At 49.1% G+C, this 18,530-nt stretch overlaps 1 protein-coding gene across 1 annotated transcript in view; it reads right to left on the bottom strand.

Moving 5' to 3' along the window:
* The window catches only part of KIFC2 (kinesin family member C2), a 54,535-nt gene that overhangs the window by 13,877 nt on the left and 22,128 nt on the right, over window positions 1–18,530 (bottom strand). The window contains exons 6-13 of the mRNA XM_079984217.1: window positions 17,589–17,654; window positions 15,620–15,757; window positions 9,883–10,080; window positions 7,777–7,950; window positions 5,947–6,094; window positions 4,854–4,984; window positions 3,435–3,546; window positions 1,075–1,256 (exon numbers count right to left, since the gene is read on the bottom strand). Coding sequence (XP_079840343.1) covers window positions 1,075–1,256; window positions 3,435–3,546; window positions 4,854–4,984; window positions 5,947–6,094; window positions 7,777–7,950; window positions 9,883–10,080; window positions 15,620–15,757; window positions 17,589–17,654 — 1,149 coding nt within the window. The remainder of the gene's footprint in view (window positions 1–1,074; window positions 1,257–3,434; window positions 3,547–4,853; window positions 4,985–5,946; window positions 6,095–7,776; window positions 7,951–9,882; window positions 10,081–15,619; window positions 15,758–17,588; window positions 17,655–18,530) is intronic.

Below are 18,530 nucleotides of genomic sequence, written 5' to 3'. Positions count from 1 at the left end.
CGTAGGTCTGAGAGAGCAACGAAGGGTGTACCACCCAAGAGGTATTCAAAGGAGTTTGCAAACCTAGCTATTGCATGTGTTGCTGTTGTAAACGACCAAGGTCAAATTGAAGCTGTGTCTGAGTCAGAGACAAAGGCACAACAGAGAGTTACTAACCAAGGTAATGCAGAAGCACTCATTCCTTGGAAGTCACACAACCAGAGAGGTACATTGGTAAAACCAGTGGCGGGTAGTTCCAAGGGTGGAACTGAAACAACAGGGGAGTGTTATATGTATAACAACTGTTTGTTTTCTTCTCTGGATGACGCTTTGCTCGCTGCACGCATTGATACTTTAGGGGGAGTATGTTATTCTAAAGCAGCAATGCAGCAGCAAGCAAAGGCTATAGCAGCCAAGTCTGCTGCTTGTGGCTGGAAAGCCAAACAGGAAGTGTGTGACTGTTGCCATGGAAACAAAGGGGCAGTCCATTCTGTACTGAGCACCGGATGTTAGCTCAGTGTGTGTGTCACATGACCTGTACAGGATGTACATGGGTGGAGTTTTGGAGTTTCTCTCTGTTTGTTGAAGAGAGCGGACATGTTTTCTCTGTACTGAAGTAAAGACAGGAATAAAAGAATGTAAGATACATTTCTGTCTGAGTCTGATTCCCCTCCCTGGGGATATGCTGGAGAGCAGGGAGGAGGAGAGCAGTTGGTGTGTTTTTCTCACAGCCTGAGGAAAATCGCCGGAACGGACCTCGTGTGTTTTTCCTACCGGGAGTCGCCGGAGGGAGGTCGAAAGAATTCAGCCGGTGCCTGGAGAGATAGGCACATACCTCTGACCGGCCCTGAATTCCAACCGGGCACTTCTGGGATTCAAACAGAGCCCCCCTCTTCTGGCTGCCACTCAGCACCTCCTCACCATGCTCAACTGCGAAGGCCCCGAATCCTCACCCACCCACCCACCGTGCCAAGCACCCGGTCTCCACATGCCACTTTCCGGACCAGTGGGATGCTGAGATCCTCCTCGTTTTGAGGAGGGAGAGGCACACGGAGCATCCGACAGAGACACGCTCCGAGGGCAGGTGGTCCTCACCTCCTCCTGGGTAGCCTGCGGCAAGAAGACCTTGTCCAGCTTAAAGGTGCGCTCCTTCCCTTTGTAAGAGGCCGTGACGCAGCCGTCGTCTGCAGGGTCCGCAGCCACCGGGGTCTCCACTTCCCCTCCCTGCTGTTCATCCTTGCTCAGCGGCTTCAGGCGGCACAGAACCCGGATGTTTCCTGCAGGGAAAGAAGGGATGTTTAGGGAACAGCACCATCGACACTAGGGACGTGGGTGGCGCTGTGGGTTAAACCACAGAGCCTAGGGCTTGCCGGTCAGAAGGTCGGTGGTTTGAATCCCTGCTATGGGGTGAGCTCCCGCTGCTCGGTCCCTGCTCCTGCCCACCTAGTAGTTCAAAAGCACATGAAAGTGCAAGTAGATAAATAGGTACCACTCCGGCAGGAAGGTAAATGGCACTTCCGTGCGCTGGTCTGGTTCGCCAGAAGCGGCTTAGTCATGCTGGCCACATGACCTGGAAGCTGTACGCCGGCTCCCTTGGCCAATAAAGCGAGATGAGCGCCGCAACCCCAGAGTCATCCACGACTGGACCTAACGGTCAGGGATTCCTTTACCTTTACCTTTACCATTGACATGCCCTATTCATTTGCACTCATCTTTCCCACCAAACTATGGCGATGGTGACGGCAGTAGCTGCAGTTCAAAAGTGCTGTCACAGTACAATCCGTTACCGGCCCAATCCATTCGTCATTGACCCACAGCTCAATTGCGGCTGCCTCAGGGGTGAAGGGTGCAGCCAGAGTTGACCGAGTGATTGGAGAGGGCGAGAACAGCTGCCTGCGATCCACTGGATCCATATTCAGAGAACTTGTCTTTTTTTTTTTTTTTTACTGTTAAATTGCTCACAAGCTTTGCTCTTTTTCAAAATAATAAATAAATTAGTTTTTCAGTTTTACAGTCAGTTATCCAACAACCAACATAAAAATCAGATTTCTAAGAATCTCCTGGATTTCTTTCCTCCCCTTTGTGGGTCCTTTCGTTAACCATTTCCTCCTGCATCTTTTATAAGAATCCAAAATCTTTTACATCTCCATTATATCCAAAATTCACCATTAAACTACAAGTGTTATGCCAATCCTACAAGTGATTTTAGCTGTTTGCAATGGTTTTTAAGATAAATTATATATTTCCCCCATTCCTTATTAAAATTTTGGTCTGCCTGATTCCTGATTCTTCTGGTCATTTTTGCCGTTTCGGCATAATCCACCAACTTGATCTGCCATTCTTATCTGGTCGGGACTTTTTCTTCTTTCCATTTCTGGGCCATTCACTTCCGACCAGCTGTGATCGCATAGATAAATAGTCTTTTCTGCTCCCTTGGGATTTCTGCACCTCAGAGATCTCAGTGGAACGGACCTCCATGGACATGGATGGGCTCCCCTTCCCTGCTGGTTCTTAAGCAGAGGTCGGGAGTACATCTGTCTGAGATGCTTTAGCTGAGATTCTTCAACGGCTGTTTATAAAATTATCCGTGGCAAGGAGAAAGCAGATGGAGGGGGCTTCCTGTGATGCTGAATGTTGGAAGATTCAGGGCGTTTCTTCAGGAAGCACAGAGTTAAACTGTGGAACTCCTTGCCACAGAGGCAGTGATGGGAAATATTAGAACACATTTCAATTTGGACGAGCCAAATTGAATTGTGCACTGTATTTTTCGCTCCATAAGACGCACCTGACCACAAGATGCACCTAGTTTTTAGAGGGGGAATGCAAGAAAAAAAATATTATTTAAAGGGAGCGTGGTTCTTTAAAGGGAGCGTGGCTCTTGGGGGCTTTTCTGGTAGGTGGGGGAAGGGACTGATATGCTGCCCTCTGTCCCTTCCCCCACCTCCCAGAAAAGCCAGCAAGAGCCACACGCTCTTTAAGGAGCCGCATGGAGCGTGTGTGCGGCTCTTGGGGGCTTTTCTGCGAGGTGGGAGAAGCGACTGACGGGCTGCCCTTCTCCCTCCTCAGGGAAAAGCCCCCAAGAGTCGCACACATGCTCCACGTGGCTCTTTAAAGGGAGCGCTGAGCAGAGCCTCCCGCCTGCATTCGCTCCATAAGACGCACACACATTTCCCCTTTCTTTTTAGAAGGGGAAAAAGTGTGTCTTATGGAGCGAAAAATACGGTATTGTCTTTAGAAACTCACATGAGTTTGCAACTAGTTTTCTGCTGTGATGCTCGGATGCTCGGATCCTGCTTGCAGGTGACAAGAGGATGCTAAACTAGGCGGCCCATTGGCTTGATCCAGCCGGCCCTTCTTATGTCCTTTCCTAATGGTCCCTTGCCTTTTCCCCACGGCTGCCGCACGCTGGTTCCTCCCCCCTGCCTGCCCCCTGCGCCCTCCCCACTTGCGGGCACCTTTCAGCTCCAGGAGCTGGTCGTGGTACTTCTTCCGCAGCTGGAGCTCCCTCTGGCACCTCTCCTGCAGCAGACGGTTGGCGTGAGAGACTTCGCCGATGGCTGAGCACACCTGGGGGCGAGAGGAGAGAGGGTGGGATTTCGGTACCAGCGAGGCCAGCACCACACGCCGGACCACAAAACCAGGAAGAGCCAGTTGAGAGGGAATCTAAGTGGAAAGCCACTCCGGAAAAGGTGCAAGGAGAGCTCAGCATGTTCAGTGAAAGAAAAGGGTTGAGTCAGTGTTTCAAAGACTGTAGTTAGATGAGAGACGAGGGGAGGGACAGAAGGGGGTTGAGGAAAGAATGAAACTGCCAATATATATTTTGCCTGCATTTTTTGGCCTATATACAGTGGAACCTTGGCTTACAGATGCTTCAGGTTACAGACTCCGTTAACCCAGAAATAGTACCTTGGGTTAAGAACTTTGCTTCAGGATGAGAACAGAAATTGAGCTCCGGCGGCAGCAGGAGGCCCCACTAGCTAAAGTGGTACCTCAGGTTAAGAACAGTTTCAGGTTAAGAATGGACCTCTGGAACGAATTAAGTACTTAACCTGAGGTACCACTGTATAAAAGTAGAGACATCACCTTGCCAACAAAGGCCCGTATACTTCAAGCTCTGGTTTTCTCAGTAGTGATGTATGGAAGTGAGAGCTGGACCATAAAGAAGGCTGATCACCAAAGAATTGATGCTTTTGAATTCTGGTGCTGGAGGAGACCCTTGAGAGTCCCATGGACTGCAAGAAGATCCAAACTCTCCATTCTGAAGGAAATCAGCCCTGAGTGCTCACTGGAAGGACAGATCCTGAAGCTGAGGCTCCAAGACTTCGGCCACCTCATGAGAAGAGAAGTCTCCCTGGAAAAGACCCTGATGTTGGGAAAGATGGAGGGCACAAGGAGAAGGGGATGACGGAGGACGAGATGGTGGGACAGTGTTCTCAAAGCTCCCAGCATGAGTTTGACCAAAGTGCGGGAGGCAATGGAAGACAGGAGGGCCTGGCGTGCTCTGGTCCAGGGGGTCACAAAGAGTCGGACACGACTAAACGACTAAACAACAACAAAACCACTATATAGTATTATAAACACAAATGGCTCCATATACTTGTCTGTAAAGGAAAGCAACACACACACACACACACATACACAGACATACAGTGTGTGTGTGTTTGTGTGTGTGTGTGTGTGTGTGTGTGTGTGTGTGTGTGGAAAAGAAGCATCAAGCTGCTCCGTCAGTCTTCTCAGTCCATCACCCCAAGCAGTTTTTGGTCCTGCTGCCCTTCCCCCCATGACGTCAGGTAGACTAAAGAGCAGGGGCAGCCCAGACCCCCAAATAGCCCTGCTTGGAGCCTCCGCTGCCGCCCCTTGCCCCTGAACCTCACCTGCTGCCGAGCCTCGTTGAGGGCCGCCTCGTAGCAGTCTGCAAAACTGCGCACCTGCCCGCGAAGGCTGCCATAGTCAGATTTCATGCCCCTGAGGAGGGGCTGGAGGGTGTCCAGGCGCTGGCGGACTCCTGGAAGGGGAAAGGAAGAGAAGCATTGGCTTGCCTTGTTCATAGCCTGCCCTTCCTCGGAGCAGTGTGTCGTGTTTTGAACTCACAACAACCTTGCAAGGCAAACTGGCAGGCCAAGACAGAAGGCCACACTGGGCAAAGGCATTAAAACCAGATTTCCGGTACCCAAACCCTTCTCTTCTCTAGAACCTGGATGTAGTGTGAGTGATAGCGTCGTGCAGTGGTTAGAGTATCAGACAAAGGAACTACGAGAGAAAAGAGATCAAAGTGGGGTTATTTCTGTTCTTATTTTTGTTGTGTGCTTTGTGTTTCTCGTTTTGTAATTTGAATGCTGTGGACCGCCCCGAATTCTACGGATGAAGGGCAGTACACAAATCAATCAATCAATCAATTAAGACAAAAGGTGAAAAAGTGGTTATAGAAATGCGATGAATTTGTGAAAGATATGTGGAAGTCAGAAAGAGGGAGGGAAGGAGGCCGATGCTCTTTTTGAGCAATACTTTAAGTTATGGATTTGTGCAATGAAATATGGAAAACTCAATAAAAATTAGGTGAAAAAATAAATAAATTCACTGGGTGACCTGAGACCATCACACTCTCTCAGCATAGTCTACCTCACAGGGTTGTTGTGACGATTAAATGAGGAAGGGGAGAACAAAATATACCGGTATTTAATTGTTTTTACCTTTTTGTATTTTGTATTTTTTTGTTTCTTTTTCTTTTCTTTTCTTTTTTATTCTTGTAACTTTTTTGAAACTTTAATAAATATTATTTTTTTAATAAACACACAAAATATACCGGTATTTCCCAGAGTTCCTTAGAGGAACGGGTGGGATGGGAATGCAATGAATAAATATAACCCTTAGCCAGTTCCCCATCTCTTGCCTCAGCCCATAGTTTGAAATGGGTTTGGAGACACACAGACACCCCCAGCCCAACACCTTGCTCCCCATCCCAGCTACCTGCCAGCTGTTCTCGCAGGTGCTGCAGGTGTGTCTCAGAGCACTGAGAGGCTTCCCGGATGGCCTGTTCCTTCTGCGCCTCTAACTGGTTGATCTCACCCAGCAGCTCCCGACGCAGACCGGCAATCTCAAAATCATAGTCGGAGATCTGCCAGGGAGAGATCCCGCTTGAGAATCTGGGGGTTCGGGGGGCACAGTGCAAGGACCACACAGCTCAGGGATCACAGAATTGTAGCGTTGGAACAGACCCCTCCAGGTAGGGTTAGCTAATGCCATAGAAGACAAAATGGGAATTCAAGATGAGCTTAGAATAGCGGTTCTCAAGCTGTGGGTCCCCAGATGTTGTTGGACTACAACTCCCATCATCCCTGAGCTCTGGCCTTGCTAGCTAGGGGTGAGGGGGGTTGTAGTTCAACAACATCTGGGAACCCACAGGTTGAGAAAGGCTGGCTTAGAGCATGGGTAGGCAACCTAAGGCCCGGGGGCCAGATCCGGCCCAATCGCCTTCTGAATTCGGCCCGCGGATGGTTCGGGAATCTGCATGTTTTTACATGAGCAGAATACGTGCTTTCACTTAAAATGCATCTCTGGGTCATTTGTGGGGCCTGCCTGCTGTTTTTACATGAGCAGAATACGTGCTTTCACTTAAAATGCATCTCTGGGTTATTTGTGGGGCCTGCCTGGTGTTTTTACATGAGCAGAATGTGTTCTTTATTTAAAATGCATCTCTGGGATATTTGTAAAGGTAAAGGTAAAGGGACCCCTGACCATTAGGTCCAGTCATGGCCGACTCTGGGTTGCGGCACTCATATCACTTTACTGGCCGAGGGAGCCGGCGTACATTTTCCAAGTCATGTGGCCAGCAGGACTAAGCCGCTTCTGGCGAACCAGAGGTACGCTGTTTACCTTCCCGCCGGAGCGGTACCTATTGATCTACTTGCACTTTGACGTGCTTTTGAACTGCTAGGTGGGCAGGAGCAGGGACTGAGCAACGGGAGCTCACCCCATTGCAGGGATTTGAACCGCTGACCTTCTGATTGGCAAGTCCTAGGCTCGGTGGTTTAACCCACAGCGCCACCCGCACCCCCTGGGTTATTTGTAGGACATAGGAATTCCCCCCCCCCAAAAAAAATATAGTCCGGCCCCCCACAAGGTCTGAGGGACAGTGGACCGGCCCCCTGCTGAAAAAGTTTACTGAACCCTGCCTTAGAAGATTGGAGAACTGGTCATAAGCTAACAAAATGAATTTCAGTAGGGACAAATGTCAGGTTCTGCACTTAGGCAGGAAGATGCACAAATACAGGATGGGAGAACACCTGACTTACTAGTAGCACATGTGAAAAGGAACCAGGGGTCTTGGCGGACCACAAGCTGAACATGAGTCAACAGGGTGATGCAGCAGCAAAAAAATTCTAATGTTATTCTAGGCTACATCAACAGAAATCTAGTGTCCAGATCAGGCATAGGCAAACTCGGGACTACAACTCCCATCATCCCTGACCACTGGTCCTGTTAGCTAGGGATGATGGGAGTTGTAGTCCCAGAACATCTGGAAGGCCAACTTTGCCTATGCCTGGTCCAAATCAAGGGAACTCATAGTACTGCTCTGTTCTGCCTTGATCAGGAGTCCTGCATCCAATTCTGGCCTCCACAATTTAAGAAGGACGTTGACAAGCTGGAAGGTGTGCAGAGGGGGGCGACCAAGATGATCAAGGGTCTGGAAACCAAGCCTGATGAGGAACAGTTGAAGGAGCCGGGTATGTTTAGCCTGGGAAAGAGCAGACTGAGAGGAGATAGGATGGTCATATTTGGGTATCTTCATCTCGTTACCTTGTGCTTCAGCCTTGCTGTCATCTCTTCAGAGCTCTGCAGTTGTTCTGCCAGCTGCTGGCATCTCTCCGCCTGGGCGTTCAGCTGCTCCATCAGGGCGCGGTTCCGTTCCTCGGCCTCTGCCACAGCCTGGAGGCTACGGGGGGAGTCCACCTCCACCGTCTTGGTGATATACTGCAGGGGGGGGAGCTAGTCAGGGTCTGTGATGAGATAAGACCCTTTCCTCTGCAAGGTAGGGGAATGTGGACAACAGACAGGCAAAACGCAGGTAACTGGGTGTTATCGATGTTCATCGCTATTCCAGGGACGGACTATTGCCTCCTGAGCAAGGACGAAAATGGGCACCTCCTCTTAAATTTTTCTTGTTTTCACAATAATTCATTTTAGTGCAGCTGCTTTTTATGGATCCCCTCAGTTGGTTCCCATATAAATATAGGTTTTATTATTATCTCTTTTTTTAATTTACCTATATGGTTTTTCAAATTACAGTTTTACAATCACATATCCAACCTACAACATAAAGACAAGATTCCCAAGAATCTCCTGTACTTCCATCCTCCCCATTTAGGGCTTTAAATTGGGCTCAGAAATGTACTGGGAGCCAGTGTAGGTCTTTGAAGACCGGTGTTATTGTCAGTATATGGAAACATCACCGCTGCAGACAGCCAGTTTGTTGACATCACATGATGCGCCTATCTGTGGGAAAGCAGAATTTCCCAGGACCTTCACAGGCTGGATAAGTCTCTGTGAAGAGTGTAATTTGAAACCTTCCATTTGCGCATGTTCAGGAAGTTTGTCAGACGTGCTAGAAGAACTGAACTGAAAGGACGTGTTTTTCTCTAGTGCTGTAATGTCAGAAATAAACATCATGTAAATAGATTTCTGACTTATTTTCTTTCCCCTGCGGAAGCAGGAGGCAGAGGGGTTGTGCATTTTACCCACGCTTGGGAAAATGTCGCCTATCAAAATCTCCCTGGTCTGTCTGGATATCAGCCAGAGGAGGTTACCGGTAAGCAAGCTCCGAGGACAGTGAGAGGGGCCAGCCTCTATGGAGGGGGCTTGCAAATCAACAGTTATATGGTCTCGGCAGCCGCTCCCAGTCACCAGTCTAGCTGCTGCATTCTGGATTAGTTGTAGCTTCTGGGTCACCTTCAAAGGTAGCCCCACGTAGAGAGCATTGCAGTAGTCCAAGCAGGAGATAACCAGAGCATGCACCACAATGGTGTGACAGTCCACAGGCAGATAGGGTCTCATCCTGCGTACCAGATGGAGCTGGTAGACAGCTGCCCTGGACACAGAATTGACCTGTGTGTCCATGGACAGCTGTGAGTCCAAAATGACTCCCAGGCTGCGCACCTGGTCCTTCAGGGGCACAGTTACCACATTCAGGACCAGGGAGTCCCCCACACCAGCCCGCTCCCTGTCTCTGTCCCCCAAAAACAGTACTTCTGTCTTGTCAGGATTCAACCTCAATCTGTTAGCCGCCATCCATCCTCCAACTGCCTCCAGACACTCACACAGGACCTTCACCGCCTCCACTGGTTCTGATTTAAAGGAGAGGTAGAGCTGGGTGTCATCTGCATACTGATGAACACCAAGCCCAAACCCCCAATGATCTCTCCCAGCAGCTACATGTTATTGTTGAAAAGCATGGGGGAGAGGACGGAACCCTGAGGCACCCCACAAGTGAGAGACTTGAAGGAGCATCTCCACCCTCATCGTTCTACCCTGACACTGAGGTCCAGCTCCGAGGGCCTTCTGGCGGTTCCCTCCCTGCGAGAAGCCAAGTTACACGGACCCAGGCAGAGGGCCTTCTCGGTAGTGGCACCCACCCTGTGGAACGCCCTCCCACCAGATGTCAAAGAGATAAACAACTACCAGACTTTTAGAAGACATCTGAAGGCAGCTCTATTTAGGAAAGCTTTTAATGTTTAACAGACCACTGTATTTTAATACTTAGTTGGAAGCTGCCCAGAGTGGCTGGGGAAACCCAGCCAGATGGGCAGGGTAATATATTATTATTATTATTATTATTATTATTATTATTATTATTATTATTACTCTAGCAGTCGGAAAGGGGTCCTTGAGAGGTGGGGTGGCACTCACCTGCACTTCAGGGGGGCGGCTCTTCTGTGCCTCCAGGGAGAGCTGGAGCCCTCGCAGGCGTTCGTCCAGGTGGCGCACCTCCTCCTCCTTGCGCCACTGCAGCCGGTCCATCTGCACCTCCAGGGACATCAGCTCTTCCACCTTCTGCTGCAAGGTGGCCTCCAGCTGCTGCACTTTGGCGCGGAGGTCCTCGTTCTCCTGGGAAGAGCAGCGTGGGAATGTTCAGCGAGGCAGGAGAGGATATATTGTCTATCAACATCCTTCCTAACTTGCGCTAGCAAGCTCTATAACTTAGCAGAGTTTTAACATTCCCCTTTAAATGCTCAACTGGTTGCAAGCTTGTCTAAGCTTCTCGATACAGATTCCTGGTAAGATCTCTCATTTTCCTCTTAAAAGAATAAAAACACCACAATCATATTTAAGATTGTATTACTGTATTACCTGGGTTATGAAGGCGCCCAAAAGATGCTAAAGCAAAGATTATGGGATAATGCACACAGAGACTTGCAATCTCTATCACACGCAGTCTGTAGTTCGCTGGCAGTAGGAGTACAATATGGGCATGTCTTTAAGTTAACACCTTACATTAAAAACCTGACAGTACCAAACTATCGAAGGCTTTTCACCAAAGCCAGACTAAACGTCTTTCCTTCTGTATTGTTGGATGGCAGGTTGAGAAGAGTTCCCTACCAGGACAGACTTTGCTCGTGTGCTCAAGACATCGATTTCATAAAACATATTTTGTTGCATTGTGCAAAATACGAGCAAGCCAGGGCTGAACTGATATTAGCCTTGCTGGTACCTTTCCCAGGAAAATCAGAGGCTCACTATGTCAGGTTCCTATTGGAAGACCGGACAAATGCTAGAACATTAGCAGTGGCAAAGTTTTTATCGGTGGTTGCAAGAACTAATGATCCCTATATTCTGAACAAAATGCTTGTTTAACCTGGAGGTAGGCTGTATGAACTGTGTATTGCTTTGTAATGATTTGTTGGGTCTCTGGACCGTAATAAAGATGGATGATGATTTAAGATATACAGTGGTACCTCTGGTTGTGAACGGTATCCGTTCCGGAGCCCCATTTGCAACATGAGCAGAACGCAACCCGCGTCTGCACATGTGCAGCTCGTGATTTGCCACTTCTGAGCATGCGTGTGACATCATTTTGAGCCCATGTGCATGCGCGAGTGACGAAACCTGGAAGTAACCCTTTCCGGTATTTCCGGGTCGACGTGGGACGCAACCTGAAAAGACTTAACCTGAAACAAACGTAACTAGGGGTATGACTGTATAAAAGTAGTTTACTCACATCATCATCAGTTCACAGATGGATCCCCGAAGGCAGACTTAGTTACAAATATGTACATATGGATCTACCCCATATAGGGGGTTAATCCCAGTGACAGCAGACTGGCAGTCACTGCAGTTCACATGACGAAAGGAGGATGGAGAAGAAGAGAAAAGAGAGAGAGAGAGAGATGGCTGCGTGCCTTGTGCTTTTGTTACCTGCACAGGTAAGGTCACGCCCACCTCTAGTCACATGCAAGAGGAAGTATGTCCCAGCCCAAGAGGAAACAGAAAGTTTTCGACTGGCTGGTCCAAACATCCCCTTGGATGTCCACTCTAGGAAAACAAGGAATGTGGTTACTTGACTGCTACTTACCGTATTTTTCGCACCATAGGACGCACCGGACAATAGGACGCACCTTGTTTTAGAGGGGGGAGAACAAGGGGAAAAAAATCTCCCCCTCTCTGCCCAGCGCCCCTTCAGCGAAGTGGCAGGAAGCGCTGCGCAGAGAGTGGGAGAATTTTCCCCCTTTTGTTTTCCCGCTCTAAAACAAGGTGCCGTTTAAGGTGCGTTCAGGCGGCTACCTTGGAAGACTGGAGAGCGAGAGGGGTCGGTGCGCACCGACCCCTCTCGCTCTCCAGGCTTCAGGTTCCTTTCGACCTGCTCTTTGGGGCTGGCGGGGGAAGCCCACCACCAGCCCCAAAGAGCAGGCCAGGGAGCAGCAGCCATAGCCGCGCGTCACCTCTCCAGCCGGGAGAGCGCGCGCGGGGCTAAAGCAGCCCCCGTGACCCTCTCCTGGCTGGAGACGCGGGGCTGGGGCGGGGGAAGCCCGAGCTTCCCCCTCCCCCAGAACGGGACCCAGAGCCATGCCGAAGCTGCGCGCAGCTTTGGCATCGCTCTGGGAGCTTGCGGGGCTGGGGGAGGAGGAAGCCCTCCGCCAGCCTCCAAACCATGTCGGGAGACAGCGGGAGGGCGCGCTGCGCTTCTCCCGCTGTCTCCCGAGTTTGCGGGGCTGGCGACAGGGAGGAGCAGGCTTCTCCCCCCGCCAGCCTTCTAACCAAGTCGGGGGACAGCGGGAAGGGCGCGCTACGCCTCTCCCGCTGTCTCCCGAGTTTGCGGGGCTGGTGATGGGGAGGAGCAGGCTTCTTCCCCCCCCCCCCCGCCAGCCTTCTAGCCAATTCGGGGGGCAGCGGGAAGGGCGTGCTGCGCCTCTCCCGCTGTCCCCCGAGTTTGCGGGGCTGGCGACGGGGAGGAGCAGGCTTCTCCCCCCGCCAGCCTTCTAACCAAGTCGGGGGACAGCGGGATGGCGGCGTTCCGCCTGCCCGCTGTCCCCCGAGCTTGTGGGGCTGGCGGTGGGGCTCTCCTGAAGCCTGGAGAGCGAGAGGGGTCGGTGCGCACCGACCCCTCTCGCTCTCCAGCTTCAGCGAAAGCCTGCATTCACACCATAGGACGCACACACATTTCCCCTTCATTTTTGGAGGGAAAAAAGTGCGCCCTATGGTGCGAAAAATACGGTATGTATCACATCCCACACATTTGTCATTCAAGGTGTGTTGTGCTTTGAAAGGTCTGACTGAATAGTGCAGGGGGGATGGGAAAATATTTTTTGAAATTGGGTCAATGATAAATAATTTTAAAATTTGGGGTAAGAATTTGTTGAATTTATTTGAAAGAATTGGAATACAAGAGGGGGAGGGGAGGGGAAGTCCTGGAAGGATGCCAATGAAAATTAGGTTTTAAATTTGGATGTTTTTCTTTTTCTGTTATATTTGAAAATCTTTAATAAATATTATTTAAAAAAAAAAAGAATAGTGCAGTTTTCTGAAGACATCCAAGAACGAGAAGGGTTGACTCCTACCAAACCTCCATTGGCAAGGAGTTCCTCAGGGCAGGCCCTAGTAGGCCAAAGAATTGGCCCCTGGTAAAGGGCTGATGAACCTCAGGGCTCCATGTGGGGCCACCAGAAGAAGACCCCGGTGGCTGAGGCAGAGCAAAAGGAATCATGCCATCCTCAGTCTATCTTGGGCTGCATTTGCCTAGGGCTTTGTGAAATCACCTTGAAGCTGGCCGGGTACCAAAATGCTAACCAATGTGCTATAGGAAGTTACCTGGGGGTGGAGGAGAAGCAGGTGTTTTATTCTTTAGAGTGCAGAAGAAGCACCTGCTCGGTCTCACCTTCTGCATCTCTGCTGCCGGCAGAGAACTGGAAAGCTCTGGTGCAGCGCATGCAATCTTGCCGCAAGTACAGAACAACCTCAAGCACAGCTTTAAAAATACCTCTGGCCAAAAAAAGCCTCTTTGTTTTTTAAAGCGTCAGCTCTTGCAAAGAAAGGCTGGCAGATTATTAATGACTTTTGAGAAGTGGTTTTTAAAGAAAGCCGTATCAGAAAAGGGCAATCAAAATAGACCCGAAGGAGCATCTCCACCCCCATCATCCAGGTCCAGCTCCGAGGGTCTTCTGGCGGTTCCCTCACTGCGAGAAGTGAACTTACAAGGAACCCGGCAGAGGGTCTTCTCGGTGGTGGCTCCCGCCCTGTGGTACGCCCTCCCATCAGATGTCAAAGAAATAAACAACTATCAGACTTTTAGAAACATCTGAAGGCAGCCCTGTTTAGGGAAGTTTTGATGAATTATTGTATTTTAATATTTTGCTGGAAGCTGCCCAGAGTGGCTGGGGAAACCCAGACAGATGGGCGGGGTATAAATATGTTGTTGTTGTTGTTGTTGTTGTTGTTGTTGTTGTTGTTGTTGTTCCAGAGTTATGCAACCCCTGAGCCAAGGAAGCAAGTAACTAAACAACCTTTCTCCAATGAAAATAGGGACATCCTAAGGAAAAGCAGGACATTTCAGGATCAAATCAGAAACTGGGATGGCTTCTGTAAATCCAGGACTGATCATGGAAAACAGGGACACTTAGAGGGTCTGTGAATGCTGGAAGGTTCAGGATAGATAAAAGAAAGAACTCATTCGCACTGAGTTAAACTGTGGAACTCCCTCCCACTGCAAGTGGATTTGGCCACCAATCTAGATTGCTTTAAAAGAGGATTGGACAAATTCATGGAGGAGGAGGAGGCCAGCAATGGCTACTAGCCAGGGTGGCTATGTTCTTTCTTTGCAGTAATACGTCTGAATCCCAGTTGTTGGGAGGGGAGAGTTGCTCTTGTGCGCAGTTCCTTGGGTTTCCCAGAAGAGGCATCCGGTTAGCCCCTGTGAAAAGAGGATGCTGGACTATTTGGGTCAGTGGCTTGATCCTGCAGGGCTCTTCTGGTGTCCCTACCCTGATCCTTCGCCAGGGCAGATTGCAACAACTTAAAACCCGACGCTCTGCAGTCACGGAGCGGGTCCCACATTGGCCTGGTCCTGCAGGCTCCCCGTCTCCCCGGGTTCTTAACCCTCCTGCTTGTGGGATGTGATACATAAGTAGCAGTCAAGTACCACATTCCTTGTTTTCCTAGAGTGGACATGCGAAGGGGATGTTTGGACCAGCCAGTTGAAAAATTCCTGTTTCCTCCTGGCCTGGAGCATCCTTCCTCTTGCATGTGACTGGAGGTGGGCGTGACCTTACCTGTGCAGGTAACAAAAGCACAAGGGGCACACAGCACCCTCTCTCTTTTTGACTTCCTCTCGTCATTGGAGCAGCTTTTTAGCTTTCAGCCAACATAGGACAAAGAGACTATCTCCATATAGGATAGACTCACATGTATATATCTGCAACTAAGTTTGCCTTCAGGGATCCATCTGTGAACTGATGATGATGTGAGTAAACTACTTTTATATATCTTAAATAAGATTGTGGCGTGTTTATTCTTTTAAGAGGGAAATAAAGGATCTTACCAGGAATCTATATTGAAAAGCTTAAACAAGCCTGCAACCAGCTACCCACTCTGCATTTTAATAATAATAATAATAATAATAATAATAATAATAATAGATGTTATTTATATCCCGCCCCCCCCAGCCAAGACCGGGCTCAGGGCGGCTAACACCCAATATAAAACAATTGATTGAAATACAACTTTAAAAAACTAGATTAAAATACAACATTAAAAAGCAGCCTCCTTTCAGTAGAAACTCAAATCCAAAACTTTTGGGGGGAGGAAAACTCTGCTAAGTTATAGAACTTGCTAGCGCAAGTTAGGAAGGATATTAATAAACAATATATCCTCTCCTGCCTCCCTCAACAGTACCACAAAATGCAGGTCTGGAAAGGACAAAATAAGAGAGCCCCCTTGGTGCAGTGGTTAGAGTGCTGGACTAGTACCAGGGAGACTCAGGTTCGAATCCCTGGTGACCTTGGGGGCCATTCGCTGCCTCTAGGGTTGCCCTATTTCAAAAAGTAAAAACCAGGACACCCTGAAAATTGTTGTGCTTTTTTTTTTTTTAGGAAGACCCTCGCAGGATTATTTTGGGGCTTAAATGAGGACGTGGGGAGGAAAGGGGGTCTCTCACCTTCAGCAGCTGTGCAGGGGGCTGCGCGGAGACGGTGGCCAGCTGCTGCAGGAGCCCCTGGGTGATATTCAGGCTCTGCTTCAGCCCCTCGTTCTCCACCGTCAGGTTGTGGATCCGCTTCTCCGAGTCGGTCACTCCCTGGGGGGCGGGAGACAAAAAAACCTGAGGGTTTCCTTTACAAAGGGTTCCCCACCACGACCACCTCTATAATTCCAGAATTATAGAACCCCAAGGGCATCTATGGTTTTCTCAGTAGAGATGTGTGGAAGCGAGAGCTGGACCATAAAGAAGGCTGATCGCCGAATAATCGATGCTTTTGAATTATGATGTTGGAGGAGACTCTTGAGAGCCCCATGGACTGCAAGAACATCCAACCAATCCATTCTAAAGGAAATCAGCCCTGAGTGCTCACTGGAAGGACAGATCCTGAAGCTGAGGCTCCAAGACTTTGGCCACCTCATGTGAAGAGAAGACTCCCTGGAAAAGACCCTGATGCTGGGAAAGATGGAGGGCACAAGGAGAAGGGGACGGCAGAGGACGAGATGGTGGGACAGTGTTCTTGAAGTTACCAGCATAAGTTTGACCAAACTGCGGGAGGCAGTGGAAGACAGGAGGGCCTGGCGTGCTCTGGTCCAGGGGGTCACGAAGAGGCGGACATGACTAAACGACTAAACAACAACAAAGGACATCTAGTCCAACCCCCTGCAATGCCGGAATCCATAGCTGTCAACTTTTCCCTTTTCTTGAGAGGAATCCTATTCAGAATAAGGGAATTTCCCTTTTAAAAAAGGGAAAAGTTGACAGCTATGCCGGAATCACAAGAGTGTGGGATGTGAAACACAAGAGCAGTCAAGTACGACATTCCTAGAGTGAACATGTTTACACATGGGGAGGAATGTTTGTCCAGCTAGCAGGTAAACTTCCTGTTTCCTTCTGGGCTGGGATAGACTTCCTCTGCATGTGACTAGAGGTGGGCGTGGCCTCACCTGTGCAGGTAACGACAAAAGCACAGGGCAGGGCAGCCATCTCTCTCTCTTTGAGAGCAACATCTGTTTAGCCAAACATGCTCAGCCAAGAGAGGACAAAGGGACTGTCTTCTTATGAGATAGTTTCCAGGTATATGTTACTTTTTGAAGCTAAGTCTGCCTTCTGGGATCCAATCGTGAACAGAATGTGAGTGAGTAAACTCTTTTTATACTTTTATAGAAGACTGGCCGTGTCTTATCTTTTATGAGAGAATAAGGGGGAAATACCAGAACGGTTCGGGACGCGGGTGGCGCTGTGGGCTAAACCACAGAGCCTAGGGCTTGCTGATCAGAAGGTCGGCAGTTCGAATCCCCACGACGGGGTGAGCTCCCGTTGCTCGGTCCCTGCTCCTGCCAACCTAGCAGTTCGAAAGCACGTCAAAGTGCAAGTAGATAAATAGGTACCACTCCAGCAGGAAGGTCAACGGCATGTCCGTGCACTGCTCTGGTTCGCCAGAAGCGGCTTAGTCATGCTGGCCACATGACCTGGAAGCTGTCTGCGGACAAATGCTGGCTCCCTCGGCCAATAAAGCGAGATGAGCGCCGCAACCCCAGAGTCGTCTGTGACTGGACCTAATGGTGAGGGGTCCCTTTACCTTACCAGAACAGTTATTATAGAGGCTTTCGCGAGTCTGAGCAAACGCATCTGCTGTGAGTTTTAAAAGGGGAATGTTACTCTGCTAAATTGTGAACTTGTTTACACAAGTTGGAAAGGCTTTTATCAAACAATATATCTTCTCCTGCATCCCTGCAAAGGATTCGCACAAAGGATTCCCACAAAGAGGAATCCCGGGCAGAGGGCCATCTCACCTCTGTTTCAAAACCTTCAGAGTCCTGCACTGTTTCCCACCCCCTGCTATGGGTACTGCCCCAATACCCAGGCTCAGTTCTCCCCGGTCCTGAGTGCGAGGGCTACGCGGGGATGGGGCTCCAGCTCTCCTCACCGTGCCCATGCGAAGCCGTTCCAGCTCCTCCTCGCGCTCCTGGATCTGTTGCTTCAGCCCTTGGATCTGGTGAGGAAGGAACAAGAGGAAAGTCACCCTCCCTCTGCCCTACGCTCCCTCAAACCCCACTCTTTTTGTAAAGGCAGGAAACAGACCTGCCTCATCTCGTCAGGGTCTCCTTCGTACAGGATCATAGACTTGACATCTTTCCGCAGTGCCTGCAAGACAGAGCTGTTCCGCCTGGCCTTTGGTTTGGACTCAGTCTGACCCTTATGTTTCCCTCCCCTTATGGTTTATAGGCTATTTTAAAATGAGCCTGCATTTAAATTGCATTTTAACCTGTATTTTAAATTGGGTTTTTTTTGGGGGGGGGGCATTATGTTTTTATTGTGATTTTCTTGGTGTTAGCCGCCCTGAGCCTGGCTCTGGCCGGGGAGGGCGGGGTATAAATAAAATTTATTATTAAGAAAATTGTAAACATTTGGAAACGTTTGTAGGCTTGACTTGAAATGTTTTGTAATGTAAATATAAGGAGCTGATTTACGGATAATAAGGTGGAACATTATAATTTGACAACGGGTAATTAAGTGCTTATAGAAATGCGAAGAATATGGGAAGTTATGTGGAAGTCCGAAAGAGGGAGGGAAGGAGGTTGATGCTCTTACAGAGTAATATATTAAGTCATAGAATTATGTAACAAAATGTGAATATGATTTAAGTGGAAAACTCAATAAAAATAATTTTAAAAATAAAATAAAATAAAAGTTATTTATTTATTATTTATTATTTATTATTTATTATTTATTATTTATTATTTATTATTTATTATTTATTTATTATTTATTATTGAATCAGAGAACCGCAGGGTGGTGAGGGACCCCTAAAGGTCCGCTAGACCAACCCCCTTGCAATGCAGGAACTGCAGTTCAAGAATCCCTGCCT

This window comes from Podarcis cretensis (assembly GCF_951804945.1).
Source record: "Podarcis cretensis genome assembly, chromosome: 7".
In the NCBI taxonomy this organism is placed as follows: Eukaryota; Metazoa; Chordata; class Lepidosauria; order Squamata; family Lacertidae; genus Podarcis; species Podarcis cretensis.
Note: the sequence above shows the minus strand (reverse complement) of the source record. Positions and strands in the feature narration are given on the sequence as shown.